The sequence below is a fragment of the Aspergillus uvarum genome (genome assembly GCF_003184745.1).
Source record: "Aspergillus uvarum CBS 121591 unplaced genomic scaffold BO82scaffold_102, whole genome shotgun sequence".
Classification (NCBI taxonomy): Eukaryota; Fungi; Ascomycota; class Eurotiomycetes; order Eurotiales; family Aspergillaceae; genus Aspergillus; species Aspergillus uvarum.
This window is the reverse complement of record NW_020291399.1, coordinates 77654-94686: the sequence shown is the minus strand read 5'-3', so window position 1 is coordinate 94686 and position 17033 is coordinate 77654. Positions and strand designations below refer to the sequence as shown.

General features: G+C 53.3%; 4 protein-coding genes across 4 annotated transcripts; all 4 read right to left on the bottom strand.

Moving 5' to 3' along the window:
* Nucleotides 1-15: 15 nt before the first annotated feature.
* On the bottom strand, nt 16-941 carry BO82DRAFT_396570 (uncharacterized protein; the record flags this gene model as incomplete). Its single annotated transcript, XM_025638849.1, has 1 exon — nt 16-941. A coding segment is annotated over exon 1 (726 nt), but the record flags the coding sequence as incomplete, so codon positions are not given.
* A 213-nt stretch (nt 942-1154) lies between these two features.
* On the bottom strand, nt 1155-2912 carry BO82DRAFT_407667 (Ran-binding domain-containing protein; the record flags this gene model as incomplete). Its single annotated transcript, XM_025639646.1, has 6 exons — nt 1155-1220; nt 1274-1581; nt 1631-2144; nt 2196-2689; nt 2757-2789; nt 2876-2912. The coding sequence occupies 6 exons, from the start codon at nt 2910-2912 to the stop codon at nt 1155-1157; spliced, it is 1452 nt and encodes a 483-aa protein (XP_025486070.1).
* A 928-nt stretch (nt 2913-3840) lies between these two features.
* BO82DRAFT_348450 (Yip1 domain protein) lies at nt 3841-5535 on the bottom strand. The gene is made up of 4 exons (XM_025633830.1): nt 5185-5535; nt 4627-5050; nt 4376-4528; nt 3841-4305 (listed from the first exon to the last, which is right to left on the bottom strand). Exons 1-4 carry the CDS (start codon nt 5270-5272, stop codon nt 4056-4058), a joined length of 915 nt encoding a protein of 304 aa, XP_025486069.1. The 5' UTR covers nt 5273-5535; the 3' UTR covers nt 3841-4055.
* A 244-nt stretch (nt 5536-5779) lies between these two features.
* BO82DRAFT_387742 (uncharacterized protein) lies at nt 5780-12940 on the bottom strand (the record flags this gene model as incomplete). Its single annotated transcript, XM_025638333.1, has 6 exons — nt 5780-7756; nt 7868-8206; nt 10975-11000; nt 11167-11511; nt 11860-12040; nt 12254-12940. The coding sequence occupies 6 exons, from the start codon at nt 12938-12940 to the stop codon at nt 5936-5938; spliced, it is 3399 nt and encodes a 1132-aa protein (XP_025486068.1). The 3' UTR covers nt 5780-5935.
* Between the last annotated feature and the right edge of the window lie 4093 nt (nt 12941-17033).

Here is a 17033-nt window from a genome sequence, read left to right as displayed (position 1 = left end):
ACCCCATATTCCCACTGTCCTGATCCGCAGGACGACCCGTCCCCGTCCCCGTCCCCGTCCCCGTCCCCGTCCCCGTCCCCGTCCCCGTCCCCGTCCCCGTCCCCGAAACCAAAGCCTCAACCACCAACCCCCAACTCCCGACCTCAAACACGACGGCCCCCACGAACGCCGTCCACCCACCGCCGACGCCCTCCTCCCCCGGAAATGCCGAGCCGGGATCCTGCAGCGGCAACCACACGAAGAACGCGTTGACGATCCAGATAGCGGAGCCGAGCGTGAAGGTGACGGCGACGAGGTACGAGAGGTCCCAGTAGGGGCACGTGGTGAGCATTGCTTTGAGGGTGCGGAGGATGATGCGCGGGTGCGTGGTGGGGTTTGCTGGTGTTAGCCCGGGAAGGTGGTGTCGGGGCTTGGGGCTATGGCTCGGGGTAGGGGCACTGGTGGTGATGCGGAGGGCGTGGCGGCCTTTGCGCGTGTCGCGGGCGCGCCAGAGGCGGTGGATTTGGGGGTGGGTTGGGCTGGTTGCGGATGAAGATGAGGATGAAGATGAAGATGAAGAGGTGGTGGCTCGGTACGCGGCGTGCGTCGGGTTGAGGAAGGGGATTGCGCCGGTGACGTGGGTGAGTTGGAGGTGGAGATGATGTTCATGTTCATGTTCATGTTCATGGTGATCGCCGTGGCCATTGGCGTGGTGGTGATGGAGGATTAAATGCTCCTGCCCAAAGACATCCCGACGGTGCATCTTGAAGTCTTTCGAAGCAAGCACCCCATTCAAAGTACAAAAGAAAGCAGGAAGACAAAAAAAAAAGAAAAACAGGGTTCCAGGTTGGTTGTCGTTAACAATCCGCACTACCAAGCATTAGCTCCCTCCTAGTAGTGAATTTCGTGCAATGGCCTGATTGGCTTCCGCCATGGTATTGATAACAGTCACAGAACATAAGAAATGGCATTATTCACAGTATTCAAAGTCTTAACTCCTACCCACACAGTCAGGGTCCGTTTACCCTCCAGATATGCATGTGTGTCAAGCGATCAACAATCCTCCCCCATCCCAAAGCATGTATAGATCCAGCCAGTAGTATAAATCCAATGCTCCCCTCTCCAGAATGCCGACGAGATTTCCACATCCACTTCAATCGCGGGTCGAATGACTCTCACTGATGCGATTGCAAGTCCTTCACCACATTGTACAGCTCATTAGCCAATTCCTCGCTTCCCGTCTACACACTCCATTAGCACGTGCCCTTAATCAATTCTTAGGAAGGATACCCACCCGCAATAGAAGCGGAACCGATCGGCCCTCCTCCAAACTGGCAAGATGGATCTGCTTCGACTTGGGCGCCTGGCCCTTAGCATCGCCGACCGTCATCCCCTTGAAGATGGGCGTGTTCAGCATCACCCGCAACACGCCGTCGGCACGCATGATCATCCGGGCCGCTTTCTTGTCTTCCACCCCGTCCGTCAGCCGTACGTTGACCTTGAATGTGCCGATGCCGCGCTCCTTCCACTCCTTATTGCTGAATTGGAACAGTTTCGCTTTGCACGAGAAGTACGTCTTCTCATTCTCCTCGCCGGTTTCGACTAGACAAACGTTAATTCCCGGACCTCCCACTCCATGGATTGAACTTACTGGGTCGCTCGAAGAACCGCTCGTCCGTCTTGTCCTGCTCGAACTCGCCCGGACCGGCATCGGCCTCCTCTGCTTCTCCCTCCTTCGCCTCCTCTTCTTCAGGCTGCCCAAACGCGCTAGGCTTCGAGCTGCCTAGCACACTGGGCACCGCCGGAGAAGCGAAACTCGTGAGCGCACTCTTAGCAGGTGCTGCCGATCCAAAGCCGCCACTGAATCCCGCGAATCCAGATCCCAGGGACGCGAAGCCGGACGCACCGGCTGCAGCTGCAAACCCAGTAGCAGCGGGCTTGCTGGAGTCTGAAGGCGTCGACGATTTGAAGATAGAGGAGGAAGTCGCACCACCCAAGGTGCCGAAAGGAGATTGTTCCGACTTGGCGAACGCCGCCATGCTAGACGCCGCAAAGGCCGAAGATGATTTGACTGCGCTAGGGTCTGAGGACTCTTGCTTGCTTGCACCCAAGACCCCGAAAGGTGACACGGCCGAAGTGTTGGCAAAACCACTAGGGATTGAGGCCTGCAGGCGGATTAGTGGATGTATAAAAGCAGCCTTTCATGAAACACGTACTTTCTCCCGCTCCTGCGAATCGTCCCGATGTCTTTTCTTCTCAGGTTCTCCCTCTGCAGCCGACTTCTCCGTCGCAACCTCCTTTTCAGTAGTAGTGGATTGATCGACGGGTTCCGTGGTTTCCGCCGGCTTGGCCTCGTCCTTATCTAGCTGGTCGCGACTCCGCTTCTTCTTCGGACTCAGAATCTTGCGTGAGAGGTCCTCCGTCGACTGCGACGGAGCGTCGACGGCGGCGACATTGCTCTCCTCATCCTCCTCTGTATTCGAGTCTCGCGATCTCTTCCGTCGATGACCCGAGTCCTCATCCATCTTCTCGGGTTGATCCTCATCGAAAGACCGTTTCCGGCCTCGGCTGCTAGCTCGACTGGTCTCCCCCTCCTGCGGGCCGGCGTCGTCGTCGGCCTTGGATACCGAGGTGATGGACGTCTCCTTGAGCTTGTTGCGAACGGGGCGCTCTCCGCCGTCGTTATCCGATGCTTGGGAGTCGTCCGCGACTGTGAAGAGGAGAATTAGTGGTCGTTTCGCGGATGGGTATTACCACTATGACCAGCTATAACCTACCCTGAGCGGTTATCGAGGCCGGGGGAGCTTCCTCTACTACGCCGCCAAAAAAGAAAAACCTCTTGTCAGTATGAACACACATTACGGAAACCAAGGTCGAATATGCTTGGGGTTTTTACCTTGTGTCCCACCAGCATGCTGCTGCTCCGGCGCCATCTTCGATCGAGGTAGAAACTTTGGAAAAGAATTGTTGCAAGCGCGCGGGGGGGAGTTGACACAGCCTCAGCGTGTGTGTGTGAATAGGACGATTGGCGGGAGGTGACGTGGTGGACAGAAACCGGACCGTAAACAAACGCAGATTCTGTACTGTCTTGATACAAGACAAAATCGACGTTAGCTTCCAGCAAAGCGAAAAAAAAAATGAAAAAAACAAACTGAAGCACGCCGAGGCCAGCCAGCCAGACCAAAATTCGATCGGCTAGGAGAAGGGCCGAGGCTTATCTGGTGTCTGTTTGCGGGAAAGAGACTGGCGCTCCTCTGCCCGCAGCATTTCTGGGTTGCGGGTGTAGGTAGAAGGAATGGAGGGGAAACTCCTGATGTGATCGTCGCTCGCCATAAGCGGGGGGAGGGGGTGCAAGCCATAAACGACTTACCTAAAGATCGAAAACTCGTAGACAGGGTGTCCAGGGGATTTTCTAGATTTGCGCGGAGGCTATTGAGGGTGGGTTCGACGTCAGAGCCGGCTCACGATCGCCCGAAAGCTGCTCGTTCCGTAGATAGATAGAGAGAGGTTGAAGAGAGACGGGGCTGAGGAGCTACCGGCAATGATGGTAGCTGAGCTCAGTTGAGACTGAAACGAACACCCGAGGGTGGAGTGTATGGAAAGAAAGAGAAAAAGAGAGAGACAGCCAGCGGTGTTGAGGGCGATCAAGCAAGCAAGCGAGGTGCGAGCGGGTGAGTTGTTTGGAGGCAGAGTAGGACGACAGGTTGGAAGATGAGATGGCCCGGGCTGTTGTTGTGTTGGCGCCCTCCCCGGTCTCGTCCCGGCCTCGTCTGCTCCCTCCGTCCAGCTCCCTCCCGTCACCGCTCGCTTCCCCTCCGCCGAAGAGTTACACTACTACTATCATGACTCTTATGATCAATTCCCCTTTCGCAAAAAGACGGATTGGCTGCAAACAATTTTCAGATAGAAAACGCTACTATGGAACAACACAAACGGTCCGTTCAATGGTCGGCCTCAACTGGAAACGATTAACCCCCGACATCCACACCTCCCTCTTCCTCTATGCCTTGCTATAGTTCCTCGCTCAGCACCACACTCCCACCACCTCACCCAGATTGAAGTCCGCATGCGCCCTCTCAACTGATGAAGCATAGACATCCAATCGCCACATAGAACACAAACAATGGATAGACTGCAATGCCGACTCGGTTGCGCACCACTCCCGATCCGCCTAGGATACTCACGCCCGCCGCCAACGACCACGCCACCAGCACCAAGTAGACCGGTATGCGCGCAATAGTCGGCAGACCCAGCGCGCTGAGCAGAGAGGCGATGACCAACGGGAACAATGTGTATCCGATGATACAGACCGACTGGAAGAAGGAGCTAGATGCACGAATTCGCCCCATTAGCACATGATAACCACGAACCACGAACCAGAAGGAACAAAACCCACATATTCCCCCCCAGCAACTTGATCTGCAACGTCACCACCGCCTCACCAATCCACACAATCGAGAACACCCCCGAGAACACCAAAGACGATTGTTCTCCCTTAGCGCGCATCGACAGAAACATACTCAGCAGCAGGCAGAAAATCAACGGACCCCTAGCACAACATCAGAGTAAGCAAAATCCGTATCGTAGTTAGAACCCCCCCCAAACTTCCCCGTAGCGCAATGGAGATAACCACAAGAAAAAACATACCAAAGATCCCAATCCCGCAACCCCTCACTCATGCCCCCCTGCAGCACAACATCAGCATCCGGCCATCTACCCACCAGATTGCGAACGCCGCCGCCGAATCCACTGGCTTCACCCCGTTCCGCCGCCGCCAACCCGCCGCCACCCCGCTGCAACATGCCGCCGATCAAGTACTTGGGCCACAGCACCTGCCGCATCTTCTCCCACACGGCCCGCAGGTCCCGCGAGAGTGTCTCCCACACGGTCTCGTCAATGGTACTCTGGGTCGCGCGACGGTCCTCGCCGGGGATCGACGAGGTGAGGTAGTTCCCCGCGAAGTTGCTGCCGCTGCCGCCTCCGCGTGAGCTGCTGGATGCTTCGCCTTGGATGTTGCCGCGGAGAGGGGTCCGGTCTGTAGTGTCATGGAGGGGATCATCGGCTTCGATTGCTAGAGATTAAGAAAATGCGCGATGCGCGGGAAAACCGCGCGCGCGCTAAGAGTTAGCTGTTGAATGCCCTTGGTAGCGTAGCTACTACAATCCCGGACCACCGTGTAAGGGAGACGGGGAAAGCAAAACTCACCCTCGTCAGACTCGATCATGTCATCGTCCAGAATGGATTCATCGTCGTGGAGATCCCCGTGGGAGTAGAGGGGTTGTGCGCTGGTCATGGCAGGCAAAGTAGGGGGTGGTGGTATATCGTAAGCTACAAACAACGGGGGCTCGTTATGCTGTCCTGGGTCCGAGAGGAGCTCAGGAACCGAATCCGAGGACAATAGAGAGAAAAGAGTAGGATTCACAGCAATCACTGCACGTTCGCAAAGTTACCGGAGTATCACCTGGACAGTCCGGCTGTACCCAGAGAGACAAGAGAAGGCGAGCAGGACAGAGTATCCTCGGATTGAGTGAATGGGAATGGAATTGTTGCTCTTCGGGCCGGTTGTTGTGACGGAGGAGAGGCTAGAGTGGCATCCATGACATTACGTACGCACACCACGGGCTGAAAGCGGCAGGCGGAAGCCCTCCCGGTGGGCTCGCTATCTATCAATCTATCGATTATCTACCCCGTATCAATCGATTCAATGCAATGTTTCAAGGCAATAGTTCTCCGATGGACAAGACTGATCGTTGTGGTGTGCAAGAATAGACTCTAGTACTCCTATGAGCACCGACGAACTGCCTCCTGTATGGCACCGATGATCTATACAGAAGAGAAGATAGCATGCAATTGTTGTACAAACAAACCAAGACCTATATACCAACGCCCTGAAAATGCTATAGATGACACAAGTACATGTCGGGAGAGGTGATGATGGTTCTATACAGTGCCGAGACTATTCCTCCTTCGTATCGGCTACCTCGGCCTTTTTCTCCACTTCCTCCTGCTGCTCCTCCTGCTTCTTCTGCTTCTTCTCCTGCTGCTTCTTCTCCTGCTTTTGCTCCTGCTTCTTCGCCTGCTGTTGTCCCTGATGCTTCTCCAGCTGCTGGTCAAACGCCTCGGTCTGGCTGGCAGTCGCATCCACGCGAATATCACGAATATGCTTGTTGATACGGGCATGGGAGTATTTCTTGAGCATGGCTCGCTTCTCCTGCAGATCCGCCAGTAGTTCTTTACTCAAAAAGTTCTTGTTTCTGTGCCGTTGCACCAGCTCGTCGATCACTCTGCCGGTTTCGTTCATCGCCTGTGCGATTTTCGAGCCGTACAGCCCGAACGTCGAGTCGCGGTTGTGAGGCGGAGGGATGTCCACAGTGGCATATTCCTCCGTCTTCGGGAGGTACGGTAACGTGGCTTCCTCCAATTTCATGAGATGGGGGAAGAGTTTCTTGACGGCGTGCAGCTGTAACCCCACGTACAAGCTCCGGCCCTTGTCCTGGAAGTTGTTCGCTCGAGCCTTCCAGGCACCCTCCAAGCCAAGCAAAGACAGCAGCAGCTGAGGATTCTCCTTCAGGGACTGGACGAGATCGAGGTAGCCCACCAGAGCACGCGGCTCTGGAAGGACGAGCGCACGCCCCATGAGATCGAGCATCTCGTCGGCGAGTTGCAAGACGTTTCCGTTGCGGGTGTCGCGCCGGCAGACACTCATCGCAATGTGGAATGTTTTGGGGTCGGTGATCCCAGCGGGCACCATCTGGTCGCGGATCACCGCGATGGCTTCCCGGGTCGATCGGCTGTAGCGGAGAAGACGCAGGTATTGGTGAATCGCAGCCGCATCGGGCTTGATCAGATCCGCGTGGCCCTCGCGCGTGAGGTACTCCCAATACTGTTTGCCAGGTCGCATTCCTTGCACCATGGTCAAGCAGGCCTCCAGCAGCACGTCAATCTCTCGGTTACCGAGGGTAATCAGGGCTGGAGCTAAAGAGCCAGTGCCATCGTGTACAGGATCGAACAAGTGATCGAAATTCTCCTGCTCCTGCTCCTGCTCCTGCTCCTGCTCCTGCTCCTCCACGATTTCCGACTCCGATTCCTTGGTAGCCTCGGTTTCGATCGGCTCGTTGTTATAGTTCACAAAGGGCAAATAGTCGGCATTCGGCCCGTCACGACGCTTGCCGTGCCGTTTGTTTGCCCACTTATCTTCGTATTCCTTATCCGGCGAGGGCTTGTTGGCGAAAATGGGCAGACCCGCCGTCTGGTTGTACAAAGCCAGCACCTCCCAGCAATTATAGTCGCTGAACGCATTCAAGAGCAGCTCGGCCATCGAGTGGACCAGGTGGTTATCGAGCTGAAGCTGACCTTTCTTCCAGCGATAAACGACATCAGCCCACACCCGCTTACCCTCAGTGATGGCCGCCTTTCTCTTCTCGCAGTGTGGGCGGACGTGTTTGGAGGGAATATCCTGCGTGCTACGCTCCAGGCGACTCTGAATAGCGCGCAGAATGATCGTGTAGGTGTGAGCGTTGGGCGACCCGGGCCCTTCCTCGGGGAGATCTCCGGCAACCCGCCACAAGGTATCCATGTCTTCCTGGAGCCAGCAGACCTTCAGCATCGCATTGCTGTGGATGATATCCCGCTCCACGTCCGGGTTCTCCTCAATAGACCGATATACACGCATCGCGGCGTCCACATTCTTCGCTTTCTCCTGCGGATTATAGATACTGAACCCATTCATCATGATCGTATAGGTGTGGGAGTTCGGTCTGCGTCCACGTTTTTTCATCTGCGCAAAAATGTAGCAATCAGCGACAGCCCACCTTCAAACCAAGATCCGCAAGATTCGAACCGTCGCAAGATATCGTAGAATAGAGGGAAATAGAAAAGTACAACTTACATCCGTATAGAACTTATACGCCGCCATGGTCGCACCCTGTTTCATGCAATACTCAAAGATATGATTCCAGGCGACCATGCACTCCCGCCCTTCCTTCTGCGCCGCGCGCACCAGCGCCGCCGCCATGATGATCTCCCGCGCCTGCAGCAGGCGACCTACCCGCTCGGCCAGCCGCTTCGGGTCCGGCAGCCACTTCAACTCCATCTCGACCTGTTTCTTCGTATGTCTGTCGCCCAGCAGCGAGGCCTCCTGCATCCGGAGCCGGGGCGACGTACCGACCTCCGCGACCTTGAGCAGCAACTCCTGGAGCTCCTTGTTCTTCGCGGAGACAGCAGCGGGCTGGTTCGGCTTCCGTTGGAGCTCCAGGAAGCCATTCCAGTATTTCCGGACCACTGCATCGGAGGAGGCGGCCCGGCTCCAGCTCACGGTGGTCGATGTGTTGCTTTGCGGCGACTTCTGCTGTTGCGAGGTGGGAAGGAGGGCGCGCCGAAGGCATTCGGTGTTGCTGGTGCTCATGGTGGCTGCGGAGAGGGTGGTGTAGGCGTGGTTGCTGCCGACGATGGTGATGGTGGTGGCTTTGCTATTCCGGGCAGCAGCTCGAGCGCATTGCGCGCTGAGTGGAAGTCTCATCGCCATGCTTCGTCTAGTAGCAGAATTCGCTTGGAGAAAGCGCATCGGTGGGGTGTTTAAAGGTTGTGATTTTCAATCCACCGGCATTGAGGTAGGCTCGGGAGGGAGGGTTAATTGGGATTTTCGTCTGATCCTTGGAACGTTGAAATCAGACGTTATGGAGTAAAGTCGACTTCGGATTAGCCCAGCAGTGACAGTGGCAATTATCCCAGAAGACTCCGTGCCTAATGGGAGGCGGAGTGGTGGGGTGAAGGCCGGAGAAGCAGCGCGAAAAAAAAAATTGCGGAGATGAGGCGAAAGTTGGGAGATATCTATTGCTTTCTTTTTTTTTTTTCACCCGAACAACAAAAGAGACAAGAAAAGGGCGTTCGGTCTATTCAAGACAGACAACTCCTGAAGACAGTACAAACTTTTCGACCTCAAGCAATTTCATAAGTACAACAAGACAGAAAAGAAAGAGCGTTGAGTGCAGCAACAAGCTCCGGTATCTGGACCGCAAACTCCGCGGTGTTGAATCTCGGATTCATTTGAGCCCAGCTAGTCCAGAGGAGGTTAGACTGATAGTAACTCCCAAAGGGGTATGTTACTCCGCTGCCGAGAGGTCTGGCTTTTTATGCCTGAGGCAACAAAGCTAGTATGGAGCCATTTCCTACCTAGTCGTAGTCGCTAGACCGCGCCGCAGCGGGTGCCAGCAGCAGCCCGTTGCAGTACCACAGCGGGTTAGTCCTGATAGGAAAAATGCTCTAGCGTTACTGAATCTGCATTAGTCTCACTGTTTAGGAGGTTTCAGAAGGCTTTTTAGAGATAGCCTTTTCCTGTTAGGGTCAAAATTTAGTACCTATGCTACGTACTAACCTACTCCGTAAACCTCAGGCAGTAGTTTCCGCCCGATAGGCGCTGGGGCCCTCTGGCGCTTAGACATTTCCACCCCCCCTCCCGATTCCTTTTCCGCGCGCCGCTCCGGGGAGGGGAGGAGGGGGAGGCCGGAGGGAGGGAAGGGCCGTGTACTAAGTAGGTAAGAATCTAGTAACTTGGAACGGAGGGTTCAGGTACTCACTAGTACTGAGCGAGGGTGCACTAGTAAGGCTTAAGTTAAGTTCTTCCCACTGCCCATTTCCCATGCTCGGAGACTGCCGCTGACTAGTCGACCAAAAAAACACAACCCTTCGATTCGGATCTCGTCCAGGAACCCTTCCTTAGCTAATCTTCCAGGCTTACCCCCTCCCCCCCCCTCTCCCCCCAAGACTACGTATGTAACTAAATAAAAGGTTGTTTCAGCGCCCCTCTGGAACTAAACAACCCGGCCCGCATCAAGGCAAGACCGCGCCCAAATCCTTCACCCCCCATTCGCCTTTTTTCCAAATACCCCCAGTTTAACTTAAATTCCGAACCATGCGGACAGTAGATCCTATACTTTCTGATCGAACAAGTCAGCCTGGGACCTACAGTAGCTCACATCTCTCCTGATCCTGTACGACAGGACTAGTGACTCGCCCTACGGCACCAGACTGTAGTCACACGTTGCCTGCTTCATAGCGCCAACTTAGACCCCACTAATGCAGGAACTATCAAATACATGCAGAATTAATGATTCCTGATATCTCGCCTAGTCTTTCTTGGAGCATCGCTCGCTATCCCACGTATGTGACCAATATAACCAAAAGGTTGTAATGAAGCCGCCACTATCAATAGGCATATGGAGCAAGTAGGTGTCATTGATACCAGGTCCTACTGAATTCATCAGAATCAGTGGTTCAATGCATCAGTGGTTCATTGAGAAGATATGAAGCCAGATGTCGCAAACTCAATAACTGGCTGCAAGACTTCAACCATTAGGTCATGACCAACTGGGAAAAGGGTACGGATATGAATTTTGCACAGAATCGGGGACCAACACCCAGGGTAACATAAAGGCTGGTCGAAGCGAAATGGACACAGAAAATGCAGGATCAAAAAAGCTGAAGATTCGGGCATCACAGCAATAAGCCACATACAACATGAAAGGAGAAAGCCGTATAGAGACAATGAGGCGCATAATTCACAGGGGGGTAGAAATAAGAAGAAATATAGAGCTCAGATAGTGCAGAAAGCCCCGCCAGATATCCCAAGCCACATTCCCACAACCGGCATTCGCTCAGGGAACATGAGAGAACGAACCCCTCGTTTAGACAATCTCCTTTTTTGGTTTCTCATGCGATCTAAGTCAAAACAACATAACTGGAACAGAAACGTAAGTCGAAGGGCCACTCTTGTTTGACTGGAGCAATCAAGGCCTGGAAATGGTATCATGTGCGAAAGAACTTAAAGAAGGATTAGATCCGGGATGGCGATACGGGATTAGGAGATATTGAATTAGAATATGCAACCTGAGTCAAGTATGGGAAGTTGAAAATCTATTGCGGGTAGCTGGTCGATTGGGTTTCTGTGAAGCCATCATCGATCAGCTACAGACCTTGTAGAGCAAAAGACCCACAGACCTCCTCCTGCGGCGGTTTTTTTTTCCCTCGGAGAGTCAAGAGTCACCGAGTCATTCGGGTATGATGGTCGTAAATCTCTTTTTTGATCATGATGATGATGTTGTGTTTTTTTTTTCTGTTGCGGTCTCTCATGACTCCTCATGACCTCCGGTCCTGATAATGCAAAACATAACGATGGACATGACTACTTACGTGGCTGGTACACTTGGCCCGCTTGCCCATAGGGGGAGTGAGGGTAATTGGGAGGGTAGGCCATCTGCCCATTACCCTGGTAAACCATGCCACCAGCAGCCGCTCCGTACTGCCCGGGCACCTGGCCATCAGCAGGTTGGTATCCGATCGGAGGGAGTTGAGGTCGAACACCGCCGGGGTACGCTGGCGGTTGGCCACCTTGGGCGGGATCCGCAGGGTTGGGCGCATCCACTGGGTTGGACTGGGCAGCTTGGGCGGCGGCACGCTCGCGCTCCTCAGCGGCCTTGCGCTGAGCCTCTTCCTCCTTCTTCCGAGCTTTCCATTCCTTGCGAATTTCTTTAAATTCTGTTTGGAGGGTGTAAATGTCAGCAAAGCGTAGCCGAGCAATAAGACATGTGGATGAAGCCGGGTTTGGGGGGGGGGGGAAGCAAGTCTCAGCGGGAACCACCGCAAGGGGAAAGAAAGCATAGAAACATGCAGTGGGCAGAGAGGCTAAACACGCTTAACCTCCGCGCCGGCTTGTCACGCTACTGCGATCCGCGGCGCTAACGTAGTGTAACACGACTAGCGCGTGCCACCCGCACTAGCCCAATCGAGCTATTTGCGACCAACCAAAACAACGCCTCTGCGACTCTCCCCGAGACTGCGAAAGCGCGCAGAGAACAAAAAAGACACAAAGAGACACCAACTCACCCTCAGGTGTACGCTTCGCACCATGCGATTGCATCGTCACATGTGCATTCAAGTGATTGAGAGTACCGTAGGCCTTCTCACATCCGTTCCAACCGCACTTGTACATACGCTCAATCTCCTCATATCGCCGGCGAGGGCGCTTGTGTTGTTGCGCGCCGGGAATGGGAACGAATGAGTATACCTAGAAGAGAGAGAAAAGCAACCGAATGAGCTTCTGATCAAAAACGTCATGAAAACAGATGAAAAAGCGCGCCCGCTTCCCACACCCCCAAAGGCCGGATAGTTCTCTTTTTCGCCGCAAACCCTGATAACGCGGGAGGCATCCAAGACAACCGTTCCACGCAAAAGTGCGCAAGGCCTCAGGAAACAGACGCCAAAATCATCGAAAACATACCTGGCCAGGGCGCGGCCCTGCGGTCGCAGCAGGGGAGGCGGGACCAACCGTTGTGGCAGGAGCGTTATATGGCCCAGGGAGACCGTGTTGATTGTGTCCATAACCATGCGACCATTCCGGACGCGTATACATCTGAGGGGGGGGAGGGGGGTGACCCTGGTATTGAGCCATTTCATGGCCCTGCGGCTGATAAGGCGAGTAAGGAGGAGGATAGGTGGGGCTGGAGGCCGCGATTGAGGGATCTATAGGAACGTCTGCGTCAGACTTCACGTTCGTGTGATGATTGCGTGGGTCATGGTGTTGCCCATTATTGAGGGTGGTCATGGACGGACTTGTTGCTTGAGCCATACCTGCCGCACCACCGGCCTGGGTGTTGGGGGCGTGATGGTACTGAGGTGGGCGGGCGAGGTATTCGGGATAGGCAGGTGAGCGCGCGGCGGCGGGTTGGTTCAGACCGTAGTCCGACTGAGGTGTGTTGGATGAAGAGATGTTGGCGGCGGGGCGGACCTCGGGTTGAGGCGTGTACTGGGGAGTCGGGCGAACCTCCGGTTGGGGAGTGTATTGAGCAGCGGCAGCAGCAGAAGCCTGGTCTGCAGCGGGGGGTTCAGAATGATGAGTCGCGGCAGACAGTGGATATGGAAAGTGCGAACCTGACTGCGCGTACTCCGAAGCAGGTCTGTTGTCCATATAATACAAATTTGGTCGCAACTACCGGACCAAGATATCCCTGAACAATTCCTCCGAACTAAAAAAGAGAAGAAAAGCCTCGCGTGCCTGTAAAGACGCGTCGAGATGGACACAATGAGCTTTGTGGCTTGCAAACAAAACAGGATTGGACAGAAATCGAGAGGAGAGACAAGGGAAAGAAATGGTAAGAAAGAGAAAGATAGGCCGAGAGGTAATAAATTGAGGGACAGGGGAGGAGAGGAGAGAGAGAGGGTGTGTGCCAGACTGGTCCCGAGAGGATCTTGACGACCAGACCAGATCTTGCGCAATGACGGCTTCTCTTTCTCTTTCTGTTCCTGCTCTTTTTCGTCTTCGTCTTCGTCTTTTTTTTTTGTTTTTCTGGGGATTTCTTTCTCCCTTCCACTGAAGGTCGGCAATATGTTGGAACGTACTATTAAATGACTCTGGGAGGAGTTGACTGAATTGTAACAATTCAACCGGCTGTGTCGTGATCAAACGGGATCGAAACAATTGTAGAGAATCGGTTGGAAAAGGATCGACGCGTAATAATGGTCGCGTATAATTGCACACTCCCGAAAGGCTGAGATAAAAGGAGGAAATTTTGATACGGGCAGGGGGTGAGTTGTGATTCAAGGGAAGAGAGAAAAAGAAAAAAGGAAAATAATAATCGAGTTCGGATAAAGATAGAAAGGTGGAAAGGTAGGAGAGAGAGAGAAAAGTATTGTTGTCTTTAGTGAAGTTGACGGTACTGCTGGATCGTGATGCTTAATTGCCTTAGTCGCCGTGTTAGGGTGACGGAGAATGGCCTTGCAGGTGGCGGTAAGCACAACAGCACGAGGAACCGGCGGGAGGATTGAAAGGGACGGTCCTGTCTGCGCTCGGGCAAGCTTTGGGGAGAGGGCAATATAGAGGGTTTAGAAAACAGCCAGGTCAGGGCCAAAATAGTCTGTTCGGCCAGGACGAACGAGAATGGAGACACGATCAAATAAATTTCCACCAGCGCAAATGCGTGATAGCGCAAGAGCCGATGTCTCGATCTAGCTTGGTGGCAACGCCAGTCGCACAAGTCACCCTAAAATCAAGACGGATAGAGAAGAGGGGAGAAGGGGGGTGGGCTTGAGGAGGGGAAGGGGGGGCAGAGAGAAAGTAACTAAGTGGGAGGAGGGGTGTGGGAAATGGTTCGACTCGACCCGGAAAAGAGAAACCTGGGCAGAAGCGGCCTAAAAGGCTTCGGAGAGGACGAAGCAAGAGGTTATTCGGCAGGAGGAAAACCGCCTGAGAGCAAAACACCTCGTGGGATCCGAGGGTATGGTGGAGCGCGTGGGCCCGTAATCTTTTTACGCTCTTTAGTAATGAAACGGAGTTGGAGGCAAAGGTTTTTCAAAAGGGGAAAGGGGTGGGATTGGGGGAATTAGCCTGGAAAGAACAGACGTTGGGAAAAAACAAATAAAATATAAAATAAAATAAAAGATGAATAGGGAGAGAAACTTTAGAAAGGGAATCATAGTCGACGGGAGAGAGAGAGAGAGAGGAGGAGAGAAAGAGAGAGAGAGTAAACTAAGGTAATTACTAGTGGTAGCGGGTATGTAAGCGAAATACCACTAGTAAGGGTACCGGTACTTGTATGGTAATATCATCGTCACTCACATTGGAGGGGCCGCCCGGAGGATTAACTCTTATTTGTCCTTTGTCTTGCTCCAGGAGCGGAGTGCTGCCGCTTTGTGGTGACGGGTCCGTTGCCAGTAAAGTAGTCCGACCCACTCCTTTTCCTTTTCGTGGATTTTTATCAGGACCCCAAAAAGAGTCACTGGTGGTTAACCAAATTGCTTGTAATAATTTCTCTTTCAAATGGTTACTCTGTTGGATGGATATGGGTGCTGTTCGTTCATTTCTTTTTCATTTTTGTCTTTTTTTTTTTACCCCTCTCTCACTCTCTTTTGTATGGCCTACCGACTCCTCTCTTTGGCCCCCCCCCCTCTTCCCCTCAATTGCTCGTCGATGATATTCCGGAGGAGGATGGTGGTGGTGGTGGTGGTGGTAGGTAGATAGATAGGATAGCTGATGGTCACTCCTCGTAACCCCGGCTAAGCTTTCCTTGTCTGAATGTGCCTTCTGCTTCTTTACCTTTCCCTGCTCTTTTGTCCCTAACTTACCACTTCTCTGTCTGTCAATTTTCCCGTCCTTTCTCTCTTAAGCGGCAGCGGCAGACTCCGCCGAAACTTGTGGCGAAATCAAGGAACAGGAGAAGTCGACGACAATTTCTTTTTTGTCGGTTCTCATTTCTCGTTTTTCTTTTTTTTTTTCTTGTCGCATTCTTCTCTGGTCTGTGATCTCTTCCTCTGTTCTATCAACCTCACCGATAAGTCTGTTGTGGCGTGGAGCATTATCCAACGATACATAGATTGTAGATATGAGGTTCAAAATAAACTTAGGGTACGTAGTCTAGTCGAGGATTAATGTTAATAGGGGTTTTAGAGCTTGGATAGTCTACCCGCGATTCGGGACGGACGGTGCGCGTGTCGAGTCCTGGCCGCAGGGAGGCTGTCGTGAACCTAGCGTGCTCTGCGCCCGTGGATACTCACCCAAGATCGTTGGTCAACGTCCGGGCTGCGTGGGTAGGTAATCTATTTAGTGGACAGGCGAAGATGGAGCTAAGAATGGCGTGCCCGAGGAATGGCTTGAACGGTCTAGGTAAAAGCCTCGACGACTAGGGGAAGAGTGGGTGTAGTAGTGCAGCCCGGCGGAGGAGGGGGGACGAAGCGAGTACCGCGTGCAGGGTCCGTAGCAGAGAGGGAGAGGAGAGGCTCGACAATAATGTTACTGCATCTAACGAGCTTCAGCTAGAGACAAGAAAGATCCAGGCGATGGTAGAGGGGCAAGGCGACAAGATTGAGGGGCACGAGGTAACTAATCATCACGCAAAGATATTATTAAAATGAATTAAATCATCAAGAAAAAAAAAAAAAAAAGATTGCAATTGATCGTACGGAGTAAATAATGGTAGTGGTACTCTTAATGCTAACAATAATAGCACTTGATTGACAGTCCAGAAACGGTGCAAAGACGGCGGCGGGTGATGCCGGCGATGGCTCCTCGGACATAAGCAAAACTTGGGTTAGAGACCAGATATGGAGGGGGAGAAACGGGGAGGAAAAGTGGAAATGATACTTGACCCGTTACCAACACCCAACCCCCATCATTATTTTTATCATTGTCCAGATGATGAATGCAAAGGTTGTGCCGGTCAGCTGTCGCGGACTTGCGGTACGGCCGACTTCAGGGGGGGTCTGGTCTCCTCCAACCGAAGTATGGCCGTAGCAGTGCCAATGGGAAGCACGTCGTTTGGTGGGCCCCCGTTTTCTGATAGTAACCACCTCCTGTCGCTTGTCAATTGGACAATTCTCTGTCGTTGCTCTCGCAAAGGCCATTGTTATCTTTCTCTGTTCGTAGACCAACATCCACCGCGCTGAACTCATACATCGCTTGTGGCAGGCATAAATAGGGGGAAAGGGAAGCGGAATTAAGAGGATTACATCCCAATATGATGATATATGCCTTTGCCTCGGGTGCAGTGTAACTGGAACAGTCATCCATGAGTTATCTGCTTGCCCGCGCAAGTCAGGAACGCGTCAGTGGGGAACACGAGGCTACCGGCCCAACCGATGTTAGGAATAGTCTGCCCGTCGGACAAATTAGGCTCCTTACCAGCAGCCTACAATGGCACGGAGCGCACTAGTGGAATATCACGTATTCATCCTGCGCCAAACAAGCAAGATAGAGTCGGGCATGGATCAATCCAAGAGATTCGAGTCGATTGCGAGGATTGCAAGTTCTATGGGGGAGTGGGAAAGGGGAAATGTATGATCCAAGCGACCGGAAGGCAGCCGTGAGAGGGGGCAAGCCAGCAGGAAATTGGAATCGGTGTTCGGTTTTCTTGACGGCGGTTCGTACTTTTGTCTCCTTATCGCCTATTGGGATAATAGGGAGATCCTGTACCGGAGACGACGCACCCACTCCTTGGTATTTCGCTCAGTAGGTTTGCGCTGTGTGCTCGCAAGTCCTCGGGACATGTCGACGCGCGAAAAATGACAAT

Coding starts and splice junctions, on each gene's coding strand:
- BO82DRAFT_348450 (XM_025633830.1), bottom strand. CDS start 5,272: ATGACCAGCGCACAACCCCTCTACTCCCACGGGGATCTCCACGACGAT. Junction 5,051..5,184: donor CATGATCGAGTCTGACGAGG/GTGAGTTTTGCT, acceptor CTTAATCTCTAG/CAATCGAAGCCGATGATCCC. Junction 4,529..4,626: donor TTGCGGGATTGGGATCTTTG/GTATGTTTTTTC, acceptor ATGTTGTGCTAG/GGGTCCGTTGATTTTCTGCC.